Source organism: Dunckerocampus dactyliophorus, chromosome 21 (assembly GCF_027744805.1).
Source record: "Dunckerocampus dactyliophorus isolate RoL2022-P2 chromosome 21, RoL_Ddac_1.1, whole genome shotgun sequence".
Classification (NCBI taxonomy): domain Eukaryota; kingdom Metazoa; phylum Chordata; class Actinopteri; order Syngnathiformes; family Syngnathidae; genus Dunckerocampus; species Dunckerocampus dactyliophorus.
Genome location: NC_072839.1, coordinates 3,661,850 through 3,677,629, shown reverse-complemented (window position 1 = coordinate 3,677,629; position 15,780 = coordinate 3,661,850). Strand labels below are relative to the sequence as shown.

At 40.8% G+C, this 15,780-nt stretch overlaps 2 protein-coding genes across 6 annotated transcripts in view; both read right to left on the bottom strand.

Annotated features, from left to right (window-relative positions):
• Positions 1-15,780, bottom strand: part of si:dkey-118j18.2 (uncharacterized) — a 192,338-nt gene that overhangs the window by 13,973 nt on the left and 162,585 nt on the right. The gene's annotated exons all lie outside the window — the stretch shown is intronic.
• sema5a (sema domain, seven thrombospondin repeats (type 1 and type 1-like), transmembrane domain (TM) and short cytoplasmic domain, (semaphorin) 5A) overlaps positions 14,322-15,780 on the bottom strand; it is a 133,092-nt gene continuing 131,633 nt past the window's right edge. For 3 of the 5 annotated variants that reach the window (XM_054765309.1, XM_054765310.1, XM_054765311.1), the window contains one exon: positions 14,322-14,686. In XM_054765309.1, coding sequence (XP_054621284.1) covers positions 14,567-14,686 — 120 coding nt within the window. In that variant the 3' untranslated portion in view covers positions 14,322-14,566. The remainder of the gene's footprint in view (positions 14,687-15,780) is intronic. The other 2 variants (XR_008567328.1, XR_008567329.1) reach the window with 2 other exon arrangements.

Sequence of the window (15,780 nt, the reverse complement as noted above, 5' to 3'; positions counted from 1 at the left end):
CTAGTGTCCACCACACCCATCCAAAATAATGTCCATCCATCCATCTTCCACTTATCTGAGGTCAGGTTACGGGGGCAGCAGCCTTAGACAGATCCTGAGGCGTTCCCAGGCTAGCTGAGAGACGGTCTCACCAACGTTTCTTCCCAAAGTTTCTTACCAGTCGGATGTGCCCTGAGACGAGTGACAGTACTTCTCATCCTATCTCTAAAGCCTTGGTCCCAACCAGTGGCACAGGCGCCTACGGCCGGTCTAGGTTCTTTGTCATGTCAAACAAACTGCAGGCACCCTTACTCGACACATGGTGGACTATGAATAAGTGACACCACCCTCTTCTGACAGCAGCCTCGCTAATGACGCCAGCTTCATCACAAACTACGGATGGACGTAGTTAATCTTTCATTCATTGCCATCCAGTCCCCAAAGTCAAAGTCCAAAGTCTTTAAAGGGCTGGAGAAAAGTGGAAGTGCAGAGGTTGTGATAGGACAACCTCCATCCTAATTACCCTCATCACTCACTCTTGCTCATAATTCCTCTCATCCTCTTCTGGAAATGAAAACCGTCATCATTAATAACAAATCAAACTGCTGATTTGGCGTTCTGCTAAGGAAGACGGACTCTTGGTGCTTTTTTGATGATATTCTCATTATTTGACGGGCATATATCCTACCGAGTTCATTAATGATTGATTCACGCCGGTGTTCACATGGTGACCTCTGAGCAGGAACACTGCCGAGGACACACACACACACACGCACACACACACATGCGCTGTGATGAATTTTGGTGGCATTTGAGCATTTATTATACCCTTTCCCCTGGATCATCCAATCAGAGCTCAGCTTCATTAATTAGACATGGCAGCTCTGATAACGTGTGCAAGCTAGAATGGACGCAATGTATTCCAACTTAAATTAAAACCTGTCCTCAATTGTTGCAGTGACAAGTGTGTTCTGTCTGTTGTCGCATTGTACTTGTATGCAATACAGCGCCTTATTCACGCCTGTGCAAAAACCAGCATCTTGATATGCCACACCTGTGAGGTGCACGGCAATCACAAACGCAAGTTTAGAAAGATTTTGCAACACTATCTGAGAGAAATCTGCTTTTGGTGCGTGTAAAATATGTTTTAGATCTTTTGAGTTCATCTCATGAAATATGGAAGAAAAAGCCAAGAGTGTTTCTATTTTTTGTTGAGTATAGATAATATGTGGATTAAGTCAAATAAAAAATACCTAAAATGTGTGTAGCCTCCTTCGTGTTACTCAATAACCATAAAGCTAATGACACATTCATGCTAGGTTCGGAGCGCTGGATACGCTTGTTCATTTGAATGACTCACTAAAAGAGTCATTGGACGGTGGGAAGTTGAACAGTGGAAGATTTACTGCAACACAACAAACGTGCAACATGAAAAATATAAATAATAAATCAGGGCTGGGCGATATATCAATATTTTTTAAATATCGATTTATTTTAAGCAAGATAACAAAAACGAACAGATCATTCATATCGATATAGGCTGAATTTGCGCAGTAACTCCGGAAAAGCTACACCTCGTTACAGGCGTCATCTCCCGCTAACACTGGTCTTTGAAAGGAGAGGCTAACACCGAGCCCCGGAACAGCTACCCCTCGCCATAAGCGCCCTCTGCAGCTGGCACCGGGCCTCGGAGCGCCTGCGCCTCACACCTGGCCAAGCAGTGGCTAACACCGGGCTTCAGAGCAACTACACCTCGCACCAGGAGCGGCTGTGGCCAGCACCAGGCTTCAGAGAAGCTCCGACTGTGCTCCGGAGAAGCTCCACCTCTCACCAAGCACCATCTGCGGCAAACACCGAGGAGTGGCTACATTTAAGCCACATTTAACTGACCGACAACATTCGATATGCCACCGAAAGGTAAACCAAAGAAAACTACAAACCCAGTTCGTGTAAATGATGGTGCATCATCGTTTCCTGTGGAACATGGAGACAATGAGCTAATTGTACCCTTAGTGCTGTGAAAAACATGATTAATCAGGCATTAAACCAACAAAAAGTATTTTTGAGTTGCGTCTGACATTTAAAAATGTCCTCTTATACAGTTTCAGGGCACTTTATTACATTATTTTTTATTATTTTGTTCTTTTGGTATTAGCTGAGGATTTCAGCATAGCTAAAGGTTTGTAATAAAGAAGACTGGTTATATTTGACTTTTTCTACACTTATTTCAAAAAGAATTAACTATTTTGTTTGAGGGGCTATTTTCTGTAAGATTTTTAAAAATTTGAATGAAACTAATTTGCACGCATATTTGACTTTGACTTTGTCTAAACTCACTTTCTGAGAAAAATATTGGGATTTATATTGTATATCGATATTCAACATAAATATATCGGTCAGCCCTACAATAAATGAAAATAAAATGTAGCGTTCTTCAAATAAATGGGGGAAAAAAAGAGGTTGTGTCCCTTTAAATTGTGTCTGCACACTAATCTTGTTACTCTTACTGCTACTCTCCGGGTAGTTTTTTCGTGTGTCTTATCTGAATCACATGCGGAGTGAATTTGTAGTCCGATGTCCTCGGGGTAGACGCCGCAGCTGGCAACACCACAGTCCCGTCCTGTCCACTCGTTTGTTCCTGGGGTTTGGCTCGCCACTCAACCCTCACGGTCCAGATTCAAGTTCAATCACAGTCCTCAAGAAGAAAAAAAAAACAATCTACACACACAGTGTAGAAAATATCATCAATATTCTAGTTTGTTCATCACGTGACTTGAAATCAACTCACTCCTATTAATCAAAATATATTTTCATGTATCATCACAGAATATACAACACGCCAACAGCTTTTAAATCTGTAGTTATCCTTTTTAAACACTATTTGAACTATACACACACTCCTATATCAAGTTAAGGTTTTCATATCCAAAATGGAATAAGTAATTGAATATATAAATAAATCAACAGGAATGGTAACTTAGCTTAGCTAGCTTCCATTAGCACCTACAATGTGCTCACAGTAGGCCTGTAACACGTGTGACGTTTGTGCTTGTCACTACGCAATACGTACCGGAAACGCATGTGCGGAATGCGTCTAAATCCGGGCGATCTATTTTTTGGCAGCAATGTACTGCGCCCCATCCGCTCCCAAAAACTTTAAGATTTGAGAAATTACAACATAATCAAGTCTTTTTTTGTCTTATATGACATCCATGGTGCAAGTGGATAATTTATTACCAGTCTTTTCTTGGTTCCATAACTTATTTAAAGTTTTTTTCGCCACTGAAAAAAAACAAACACAGAAAAGCATTTGCTAGGAACATGTTTGGATGGATGGTATTTCTCCGTTTAGAAAAAAAAATAGCTGAATCGTCTAGATGAATCCATCATTACACTCTGCTTATGGTTGTTTACGCTGAAATCTCACTGCACTTTATGTGTTTTATTGTACTTATTTGTGTGAACCGGATATGGCGTTTACATCTGCGCTACGTGCATTGCTTAAGTTTTTACGTAGTTCAGTCTCGGTGGATGTCATAAGACGATAGAAGCATCCGCATGCTAACTAAGTCTTTTCATAAGAGTCACTGATAAAATAACCCCCCAATATGTAACATATATGAAGTATGATTATTGACCATTTATGTTCATACATTAAAAGAAATAACTACCACAGCACGTGACGGTGCAGATGCTCCATCTTAAAAATGTGTGAAGGGAGGACGTAGGTATCGCGCATGGGTATGGGCATGTGTTAGCACTGTTACTACGCAATGCTAACACAATGAATAGCCAGGGGCATTAGCATTGTGCTAATCGCCACTTAGCATGCCATTTACACACTTTAGCACAGCATTACATAGTAGAAAATATCACAGTGGTGTATAACATTCGACAGCACTTCCATATTATTCCATAACAGCATTCCTGTTCTGTAGAACACACAATAAAGTTCTATTCTATTCTATTTTATTCTATTCTATACTCCGATTGGTTTTAAGAAAATATCCAGCAATGTATAGTGTAGCAAACATATTACAAGATAGCATGGTGACAGCATGTATTAAACAGCACTATGAGTAGATTAATCATATTTTTATAACATTTATGTCATATTTCATACCGGGGTAGTTCTTCAACTCGATCGCTGTGATTTCAGGCACGTCTCATTGAGGAGTGATGTGTAGGTCGCGAACGAATCGGCTGTAAGAGCCGACTCGCGTCGTTGGGAGCCAATTGGGAGCCGATTTGTTTTTTCCTCGTCTTTTTTTCTGTTAAAGGCGAATGTCATTGGTCAACATGTGTGGCGGCGTCTCTGTGTCCACACTGTGCAGGGGGTGGGGCGGGATTAAACACGCCGTGGTGTTCATCGAGTTGATTCGTTTGTGAGAAATTTGCACGAAGAGATTCAACCTATTTTGACCTAATGTGGCGATCTAGATGGGACTTTTTGTGTTTTATCATATAATATTATATTATAATAGATTTTTGGAGCTGTTCATTGAGGTTTAAATAAATGCATTTAAATAATAAACCTTTGATATCATGTATTTTTGACATGTACATTTTACACAATACACACCATTTGGTATTAGATTCATTTAAGACAAAAACAAAATATCCGAGGAGCCACAAAGGACAACTTAAATAAAAAGATTTTCCTTCTTGGAAAAAAAAGTGATTTTTTTTTAACTTTATCCATAATCATTAAATTTACACTAATGTTCGGAATGGAATATTTTCCCTCTGTTGTAAATAACTGCTGAGATATATTTGAAGGCCTATCTACAAAACAAGGAACATATTCCATTCCATAACCTTTTGAAATTAGTGTTGAAAGAATGTGTAAAATAAAATGGATTGATTTTCCTCCTTGGAAAATAAAAATGTGAAAAAAAACCACAACCCCCGGTGACCAGCGACAGTGGTGAATAAAATGAAATAAGTAATTTTTGTTTTAAATTTATTTTGCCAACCTCAGTGTATGTACAAGACAAATAAAAAGATACAGACACAAAAAAAGTTAAGATTGATTTTTCTCCATGGAAAATTCGAAGTACACTAACATGTTGCAGTATTTTTCATTGATACATTCATTATATTTCTAAAATGTTTTGAAAGTTGAAAGCAAGTGGAAGGAATGCACCACTACCGGTCACAGCCTCTAGGTGGCGTATTTGCATGGTTTCTGGGGATGTCTATGACATGTTGTGATATATAAACCAGCAACAATTTATTTTCTCCGATTTCCAGCTTGTCCAAGCTCAACACTGCCAACGACTGCTCTGCTCTTTCCCTACTGGAAGGTTTTGTGGTACACTTTTTGTATTTTTCTTGTGTTGGTTGAGTACTTCCTGTGTGGCCTTCCTGTAGATCAATAGCTCATCACGAGGCCATTAGTAGACAAGATGGATTTAATGAGGTGAGGAAATGAGGGGTCGTGAAGTAAGGGCAGTAAAGCGTGGGGTCTAATTGTTCGCTGGAAAGAAGTAGACCCGGTATTGGTTATTTTTAGAATAAATTAACATTGATAACATAATGAGGGAGTGGCTTAATGTCCTTGTCTAGATTGCTGCTTTAGTTTAATCCACTTTATTGCTACTGGGTGGGCAGAATAGTGGTTCACTGCCAAAAAACTATATACTGGATGTACAATTTTAAGATGTGTAGCAAAGCCTGTCTTGTAATTATTTTGTATTTTTGTCATGGGGCCGAACACTGCGTAGTCAAGAGCACAACAATGTCTTATTTTGTGATATGTTACATGGCAAAACTCACAGAAAAATCAAGGTTATGTGCATTTTTACCACCCACAAAACGGATCAAACAGGACAGACCAACTTCAAATGTGAAACCGTAAAACTGAAAAGTTTTGAAAATGACATTACAATGACATTCAAATACAGTGGATGTGATTTACAATGAACACGTAATTGTGTGAATGTATGTCTAAAAACATGATATACAGGTGCTAGAAATGGTTATTTTTGCATTCAATAAAAATACATTTGCTCGATTCGACTTCAATGAAAGGCATAGCGACCCTGAGAAAACGTCGGTCGCAGCGTGAGACCGGTTTTGACCTGGTTTTATTGTGTGGAAGCCAAGCCAAATAAAGAAAACGGTAGAATGTGTAAAATCATGCTGCATGCTTTGAATGGGAAAATGCTGCAAATATCAGAAGTAAATAATAAAATAAAATAAAATAAAATAAAATAAAATAAAATAAAATAAAATAAAATAAAATAAAATTAAATTAAATTAAATTTAATTTAATTTAATTTAATATCACACAAAAAAAACCAAAGTGGATAATTGGGTGACAGAAGTTGCAGCCCCCATTTGTCTATTTATGTCATGAGATTACATTTTATTTAGTAGATTTTTGAGTTATAAAAATGCAGGAAAATCCCTTGTGTTTTAACATAACACTCATGCGTGACCGAAATGTCCCCTTGTGGGACTAATAAAAGCATATGTTATCGTATGTTACAATACTGTAGGCAACACAATATTAAGACTGTATTTCTATTCGATACAGCATAACTAGAATGGCATAAAATCACCATTAATTCCCACACGCTTTATAAAATCGATCCCTCAACATGCCTACGTTTTAATACGAGAATCAATACAACACAAAAGGACGCAACGCTTCTGGTTAGGATGTTAAACATTTCTGGTAATAACTCAACTTTTTTTTTACTCTCACTACGAAGCTGCAGCATTTTAGCTCAATACCGCGCTTTCCCGGGACGTGATAAAGAAAACGAAGTTAAACGGATAACCAGTCACACTTGCTCATTTTGCACTGTTTTCTAGTTAAAGATAATCAATGTTCTTACAAGCTGAAGTTGTGTGCGTGTTCACTGCCTAAAGTATCCTGAGTGCCGCCATTAATCACAAACTCTACCCTGGAGGGAGAGTGGACTGCACATCCTTAATATGCCACTAAAATTGTGTTTAAACGAGAAAACAGCACCAGGCGTTTTTTTTGTTGTTTTTTTTTTTAAATCCACCTTCAACTTGTTTCTCCCTCGCGCGGTGGCTTGTGAAAAGCTCATTCGTCATTCAGCAGGTGAGCAGAAACATTTCACGCTGACCTCTACGCCTCCTCTAATGAGACAGAACCAAGGCTGAGTCACAAAGTGCAGAATTATTATTTTTAGTCAAGAGACCATTTTTTTTTGGGGGGGGGGACTGTTGCATGACACCCTCAAGTGTCGGATTTGATGGATTTTACACCCTGGAGATTTGAAGCTGTCAACCTGACATTTATTTTGAAGATATGAGGTCGAAAGCCAAACTGATACTAAATATAAATAATGCCGTGTGACAAAGTTTTCTGCCAAATCTTTCCATCAGTTATGGAAAGACTCATTTGGTTTCTGCATTGTCCCACTGCTGTCTAATGTCAAAGGTATAAATACAAAAACATTTGAATTATTATTGTGCTGAATGCTGAACACACGAGTAATTCTGCAGAAAAAAAGTATATATTATGCCCCATTTCATATGATTTATTTCAAAATATTCCACACATTCAGTCTTTTTGAAGTAATGAAAATGTTTCCATTAAAAATGGTGCACATGTGCATTGAGGTTGAGGCTTTGTGTTGTGAAAATATTTCACAACACAAAGCAAAGCATATGTTTCTTATATTATAAATGATTTGATTTGACTAATATTAGTTCTAATTACACACCAACACTGACTTGCTAGGATTATCTGCTCGAGGCGAGAGGACTCCTCATGCTTATCACCTGATTCAAATACGCTTGGGTGTCCGGGCATGCTGATGAGTCTGCCCTTCGTCTCTGTCGCTCATAGGAGGAGGAGATCACTCCTACTAATATTTTAGCAGGAACGGTCAGACATTTTGTCTTGAAGCTACGTATCTGCTCAGGTTGTATTGACACGTCTCCAAGTTTTATTAAATTACATCCCTCATAGAACTTGTCCTGTCGCTTATCTTTTTTGAAGCCAGCAGCAAATTTCCCCCTGACAACTGATTTACACATAAGAATTCAGCGACGGTACAAATATGCAGTTTTTGAGCTCACATTTCTGATTTTAGCTTGACGGCTAGCGCTCTCGACTCTCATTCTGCGGACCCCGTTTCGAGCACAGGTGGAACACGTGGAACACAATGTGCATACAACTACAGTGGAACAATTGCAAAGAAAATAATTCCATGTCAATTTTGAATGAATGATCAAAATGTTTTTATTTTTTGTTGTTTTGTTTTATCTGCATATCTTCGTTGGGTGCCCGGCCGCCTTCTTCATTACTCAGGGATCAGCGGGGGACAAAGATGTAATACCGTGGCAATCAGTCTTGCAGATATCTATGATATGATGATATTTCACAGGTGAAATTGAAAATTTGACCCGCTGGTGAGGCTACGGGGGGGAGGGAAAAAAAAAATCACGGGATCATTGGACCAATTACAATTAATCCAGCGGGAACATGAACCTCTCTATCAAGTGTTGTGACATTCCATTAAACCCATGTTGAGACTTTTCACTAAAGGTAAAAAAAGAAAAAAAGAAAAAAGAAAAGACTGGTGGTGACGGGGGCCACGGTCATTGGCCAGTGTCTTCCGTAGATGAGATGGAATATATTTGACGGTTAAACTGGACAAAAAATGGCCAACCACTGATACTGATAAGATGCTTTTGAGGGACGGTCACATTTACGTGGTCATGCAAAAGTGTGGTCATGTGTCCATATGTCTTATTTTCTCTTATTATGTCTACTATATTGGGTAATAGGAGTGTAAAGGTGACTATAGGGGTGTTATTTCATGTCTAGAGGGCTGCAATAATGTTAAAAACTGTATTTAGTCACATTAACACGGTCATGCAAACGTTTCCCAATGCTATCATGTGTCTATATTATGTCTTATGTATCTTATTTTCTCTTATTATATCTACTATATTGGGTAATAGGAGTGTAAAGGTGACTATAGGGGTGTTATTTCATGTCTAGAGGGCTGCAATAATATTAAAAAAAGTATTTAGTCACATTAACATGGTCATACAAAAAGTTTCCCAATGCTAACATGTGTCTATATTATGTCTTGTGTCTTATTTTCTCTTATTATGTTTACTATATTGGGTAACAGGCGTATAAAGGTGACTATAGGGGTGTTATTTCATGTCTAGAGGGCTGCAATAATGTTAAAAACGGTATTTAGTCGCATTAACACGATCATGCAAAAGTTTACCAATGCTATCATGTGTCTGTTGTCTTATTTTCTCTTCTTATGTCTACTATATTGGGTAATAGGCGTGTAAAGTGACTATAGGGGTGTTATTTTATGTCTAGAGGGCTGCAATAATGTTAAAAACGGTATTTAGTCACATTAACACGGTCATGCAAAAGTTCACCAATGCTATCGTGTGTCTGTTATGTCTTATTTTCTCATATTATGTCTACTATATTGGGTAATAGGCGTGTAAAGTGACTATAGGGGTGTTATTTCATATCTAGAGGGCTGCAATAATGTTAACAACCGTGTTTAGTCACATTAACACACAAAGGATCTTACAGCTCCCACGTCTGCAGCCCACTGATGGATAGTTGGCAGAGCTCCGGGTTTTATTTTAAGATGTGTAGCAAAGCCTGTCTATATATTTTTTTTCAAAGCTGTCCTCCACAAAGTGGTGGGTGTATACTTCACCTCACTAGGGGAGCACCTCAAAATTGGAGCAAAGTGAGGATAGTTTTTTTCTCACGTTCTGTGCTCATAAACAGGCTCTAGGGACACATTTGAGTGGCACACAGCCATTAAAAAGTCGCTTTGCATCATAGGGGACCCTTAATCAAAGGCACGAGGAATAAACAAGATGAGTACTGAAAAAAAATCCCTAAAACATGATATCTGTGTTGGTTTGATTTGACCCATGATGAATGATGCAGATTTTGGAGTGATTTAGCAGAGCTCCCTCCAGGCCACGTTATAATGAATAGCTTGTTAAAATCTGATTAAAGCAACACAACTGCACTTTGATAGAGGCTGCCGCACCTGACAGGACCTTTTATGAGTCTTCACTGGCCTTGCTGGGCCTCCCTCGTCGTGACAGAGCTCGTCTGTTCTCCCCGTGTGCGGATACCAAAGCAGCTGGGCACGGCGGGAAGAATCAAGGCTTGTGAGGCTAATTGGACCGCGGCGATATCCGCCGTCGTCTTTGCTTGGCACCTAAATAGCTGCTTTGATTGAGGGGAACAGACTAAAGTGTTACGGAGCTCTTGGCATCCCGTCTGGGACTTTTTTGGCTTCCTGCAATGCCGGATGGACACCTGGGGTTCCAGATGTCTCGGGGTGGCATCGGTGGTGGCATCTCTCAGGGCTGGCGCTGACATTCATCCTTCTTCAGCCTGGCACGAGCAGAACCTGCAGTGGCGTGCCAGCTTCCTATCGACCCGCATATATCAGTCCGAGTGAGCCCTCCTGGACGTCGGGACAAAGCAAGGACAGATGGGAGATTTTGGGCAGGATGACAGATTAAGTTTGGCCAAAGACTAACAACAACTAATGCAAAGCAGACATCACAACATACTTGAGTATTTCTTGAAGATATCATGAAAAATAATGACTGATGATCAACCGCATCGGTTTAAATACCACACGTATCAAAGGCAGAGGTTTTAAAGTTAATGATACACGTGTACTTTTGCATGAATCTCTACTCGTGATGGGAATTACGGCTCTTTTAAGGGAGCAAAACCCAAAGGAAAAGGAAAGGAAAAAAACAGCATCCAGGTAAGAGTAAGTCGCATTTAGAAAGGCTGTCTCAGCTTTCGTTACCTGTCGCTAATTTTCCTCACATTTCCAGCGTGTAGTTCCTAATTATGCACCAAGGTACTTTTCACTTGCTCTGCACCGCACTTTTTTTTTTTTACAGAAAAACAGACGAGAAAAAAAAAAGCAGAATTGTTCAGTGCTCTAAAAGACGGATCGTTCATGAACTACCCGCCGCTAATCTCTACTGCATGACGGTCATCACTTTGTGCAACTCGTGCACGTTCAGAAGTGAAAGTGGCCCAAGTTGTAGTTGTCACGAGAAGCACCAAAGCTTCCACGTTCTCATGCGACAGTGACAGTCACTCACCTTGTTTGCCTCCCAGGATAATTAACTGAGCTCCTCAACGCCTGCTCTCGTGTTTGGAGAGGCCTGTGAATGAATCCATTTCACAAAGTCAAGAGTAGATGGAAATTGAGCTTGTGACGCTCAGCACATTAGACTGGATGTTTGTGGATCAATATTGGCATCAGTGCAGGTATACAGTATGTCAATATACTGGATGTATGATCCATGAGAAGAATTGTATACTGTTGTTTTTGAGATCCCCATCACTTTCAAAACAGGATCAGCAGTATTGATATTTGATAGGTTGAATTTCAGATATTGTGTAAGACGAATGGGGTTCTTGAGGTTAAGTGATGGGGTGGTTTGCAGATGCATCTTACGTTGTTGTTTTTCCCGAGAAAAAAAACCCTTTTAATCAGGGTTGTCTTCCTATACCTGTATTCAAAGTCGACATATTTTATATTCGGGGTTGTTTCATATTTGCGATTCTTTTTATTGAGGGTTGTCTTATATTTGGGGTTATATCACATTCTTATATTGAGAGTTGTCTTATAGTCAGGGTTGTCTTATATTTAAGGTTGTCTTATATTTGGGGTGGTCTTGTATTCAGGGTTGTCTTATATTTGAGGATGTCAGGTTAGGGGTTGTTTCATATATGCAATTCTTTTGAGGGTTGTCTTATATTTGGGGTTATATCACATTCAGGGTTGTCTTATATTGAGAGTTGTCTTATAGTCAGGGTTGTCTTATATTCAAGGTCGTCTTATATTCGGGGTGGTCTTGTATTCAGGGTTGTCTTATATTTGAGGATGTCAGCTTAGGGGTTGTTTCATATATGCGATTCTTTTGAGGGTTGTCTTATATTTGGGGTTATATCACATTCAGGGTTGTCTTATATTGAGAGTTGTCTTATAGTCAGGGTTGTCTATATTCCAGGTCGTCTTATATTCGGGGCGGTTTTATATTCAGGGTTGTCTTATATTTGAGGTTGTCATATTAGGGGTTGTTTCATATATGCAATTCTTTTGAGGGTTGTCTTAAATTTGGGGTTATATCATATTCGGGGTTGTCTTATATTGAGGGTTTATACTTGGGTGTCTTACATTCAGGGTGGTCTTACTGTAGGGGTGGTCTTACATTCAGGGCCATCTTATATTTGGGGTTGACTTATATGCGAGGCTATTGCATATTCAGGATTGTATGATATTGAGGGTTGTCTCAAGAGTTGTCTTACAGTGTCATCTTATATTCGTGGTTGTCTTATATTCAGAGCCATCTTATAATTGGGGCTATGTCATATTTGAGGGTTGTCTTATATTGCGGGTTGTCTTTATATTTGTGGTGCTATTCAGGGTTGAGCATGGCTCTACATGAGCCACTAGGACACATGCAACATCAACTCTACTTGTGACATTTAGCAGTCCCAGCAAATTTATTACTTGGAAAAAGGTTATGTGGGAAAAATGCCAAAAAGATGCGCCAAGATCATCTGCCACAAAGATGCCAAAGGTGTGGCCGCAGTGTGTAAACATCAAAGAAATGGTTTACCATGAATGAGTCATCAGCGTGAGAGTGGAGGGGACAGTGGAAACACGTCATTTAGTGAAGTAGGCTCCAACACACACTGACCCTCTGCTGTGCTGCTTAGAATGAAGTCAAGGTAAGGAAGAGATTGATTCTGTGTAGCTGGATGGAGATCGTCTGTCCAGGCTAAGAGCGCTAAGATTAATGACACGCCTTCCATTACCCTCAGCACATGGATGGGACGTCAGGTTGAAGGTTGATGGGAAACATAGCCGTGTGTGGTATTACACACCATCATACACATTAAGGGTTTGGACCTCAGAAAGCTCCCCGCTGCGTCTCCTCTTCTCTCCTTTACCCTCATGACATTTGGATCCTTCAGGTGCACAAAACTTCCTGGTCCACTATGCTTTATTTCTACACTGTTGCATTCCAAAAGCATTAAGGTAAGGGTGTCCAAACCTTTTCCAGCGAGGGCCACAGTGAAAAATGAAAGAATGCCACGTTTATGTTAGTAAAGCAACACATGTAGTTATGCTAAGAAGTTAGATATTTCAAGAAAACGCTGCATCCCAGCTTTGTGACACAGGTGGAAAAGCCAATTATTATTATCAACTTTGCACTTTGCTCTTTTTTTCCCCCAATTTTTTCTGTTTTCCAAATATTTCAACATTCTTCTCAAATAATCTTTGCAACTTCGTAATATTACGGTTAAAAAAAAACATCTAACATGTCAACTTTATGCTACTAAAATGACGTGATTACGTTATTCTCGTAAAAATTGATAACTTTCTTCTCACAATATTTTGCCTTTGTTTATGTAAAATTTCTAATTTTTCCATTATTGCTGGGTTTAAAAATTTTTTTTTGTTGGTTTTCTGGTTCCATAAAATTTTTAGAATGTGCCGCAAACCAATAAAAAAACAGCTGCCGACCACAAATGGCCCCCGAGCCACACTTTGGACACCCCTGCATTAAGTACCCTTGCACAAGATAATGATTTTGTCAAGTACAAAAACATTTGCTTGCTTTTTAGTTTAGTCCTTGTTTGGGATCACGCACAGTTCCAGTTCTTTGGTGGAGAATTTTAGACACTTAGCACTCCGACAAGCGCATCGTGTACGAAGCAGCGTTTAATTTAAGCACAGTGACACAAGCAGACATGTAAAAAGAGTTAGTCGCAACCCAATAACCTCATATTTGGTTATGCACGTTGAATCGGTATCTCCTCTTGATGACGCGAGCGCCACCTTGCAGTCCCCTCGGGGTGGCTGGCGAGGCGAGGATGTTTGCTACAGTCAATGCGCTTCATTCACATCCTGCTCCCACAAATACAAAGACAAAAAAATAGCAACCACTATTATCTTTACATTTTTTTGATTTTTTTTTACAAAAAATATAAAAAGTACTGTGATGGGACTGAATTGATACAGGCTGATATGCGCACTGCATTTCACTTTTCAGAATACACTGAAGACACTGAATTAAAATATAGATTTTTTTGCAATCCCTTCTTGAAAAAAGAAAAAAAAAAGTGTCTGGCTGGAAATATCTACATCCTAATTCCTGCCCCACTCCCCCACCCCAAAAAAAACATGGAATGCCATCATGCAAACTGAAAGATGTCATGGATGAGAGTCATGCAAAAAACGCAGCTCTTCCAGAGGAGTCACAGGACAGTTCAAAGATCCCCCCCCCCCCCCCCCCCGCCGCGCCACCACTTCATGTTTTTCCCCACGTGTTTCCCACATACTCCTTCCGAATGTACCGCAAGGCACCTGAGAGAGTGGGCCGCTCTGTTGGCATGACGACCAGTTTTTTGTTTTTCCACTGCCAAGAGTCTCAGAGCGAGGCTGCCCCACGCGTGGTGTCACAAATCTCCGCACGAAAAAAAACACACACACACACACCAGAAGGATTCAAGTCAAGACGGGATGGCGAAGGAGGTTTGTTTGGCAGAATTCGTCTAATAGTCGTCGTAGGTGTTGAGGTCGGTGAAGTATGCGTTGGTGTAGGTCTTCCCGGACAGCTGCGGGTTGAAGTACTTCTTGCGTTCCTCCAGAATCAGATTGTTTTTGTTGAAGGCCTGTGGGTGGATAGAAGACGGGAAGGAGTGAGTGTCTGTTTAATACCAACTGAGCATCTCAAACGGGAAGGGAAAGATACAAAGAAGTATCAGGGCCACGCTGAAGACAAATGATAAGACTAAAATCCTAATATCCATCCATTCATCCACCTTCTTGCACTTATCAGGTTCCCAGCCTAAGCAGGGAAGCACAGACTTCCCTCTGCCCAGCTACTTCATCCAGCTCCTCCCGGTGGATCCCGAGGCGTTCCCAGGCCAGTTGAGAGACATAGTCTCTCCAATGTGTCCTGGGTCTTCCCCGAGGCCACCTACTGGTCGGACGTGCCCTCCCCAGGGAGGCGTGCGGGAAGCATCTTGACCAGATGCCCGAGCCACCTCATCTGGCTCGTCTCAGAGTTTCTCCCGGATGACAGTGCTTCTCACCTTATCTCGAAGGGAGAGCCCAGACACCCTATGGTTTCGCTTCGGCCGCTTGTACCCGTGATCATGTCCTTTCGGTCAGGACCCAAAGCTCATGACCGTAGGTGATGGTAGGAAAGCAGATCGAGGGGTAAATTGAGAGCTTTGCCTTTTGGCTCTCTTCGCCACAACGGACCAATGACGAGTCCGCATCACTGCAGATGCTGCACCAATCCGTCTGTCGATCTCGCGTTCCATCCTCCCCTCACTCGGGAACAAGAACCCGAGGCACTTAAACTCCTCCACTTGGGACAGGATCTCATCCCCGACCCGAAGATGGCACTCCACCCTTTTCTGAGCGGGAACCATGGACTCTGACCTGGAGGTGCTGATCCTCACCCCGACAACTTCACACTCGGCTGCGAATCGATCCAGTGGGAGTTGAAGGTCACGGCTCGGTGAAGCCAGCAGGACCACAACATCTGCAAAAAGCAGAGACTCAATCCTGCAGCCACCAAACTGGAACCCTCAATGCCCAGGCTGCGCCGAGAAATTCTGTCCAAAAAAGTCATGAACAGAATCGTTGACAAAGGGCAGCCCTGGCGGAGTCCAACCCTCAGTGGAAACGGGTCCGACTTATTGCCGGCAAAGCGAACCAAACTCTGACACCAGCCATACAGGGAACCAACAGCCTG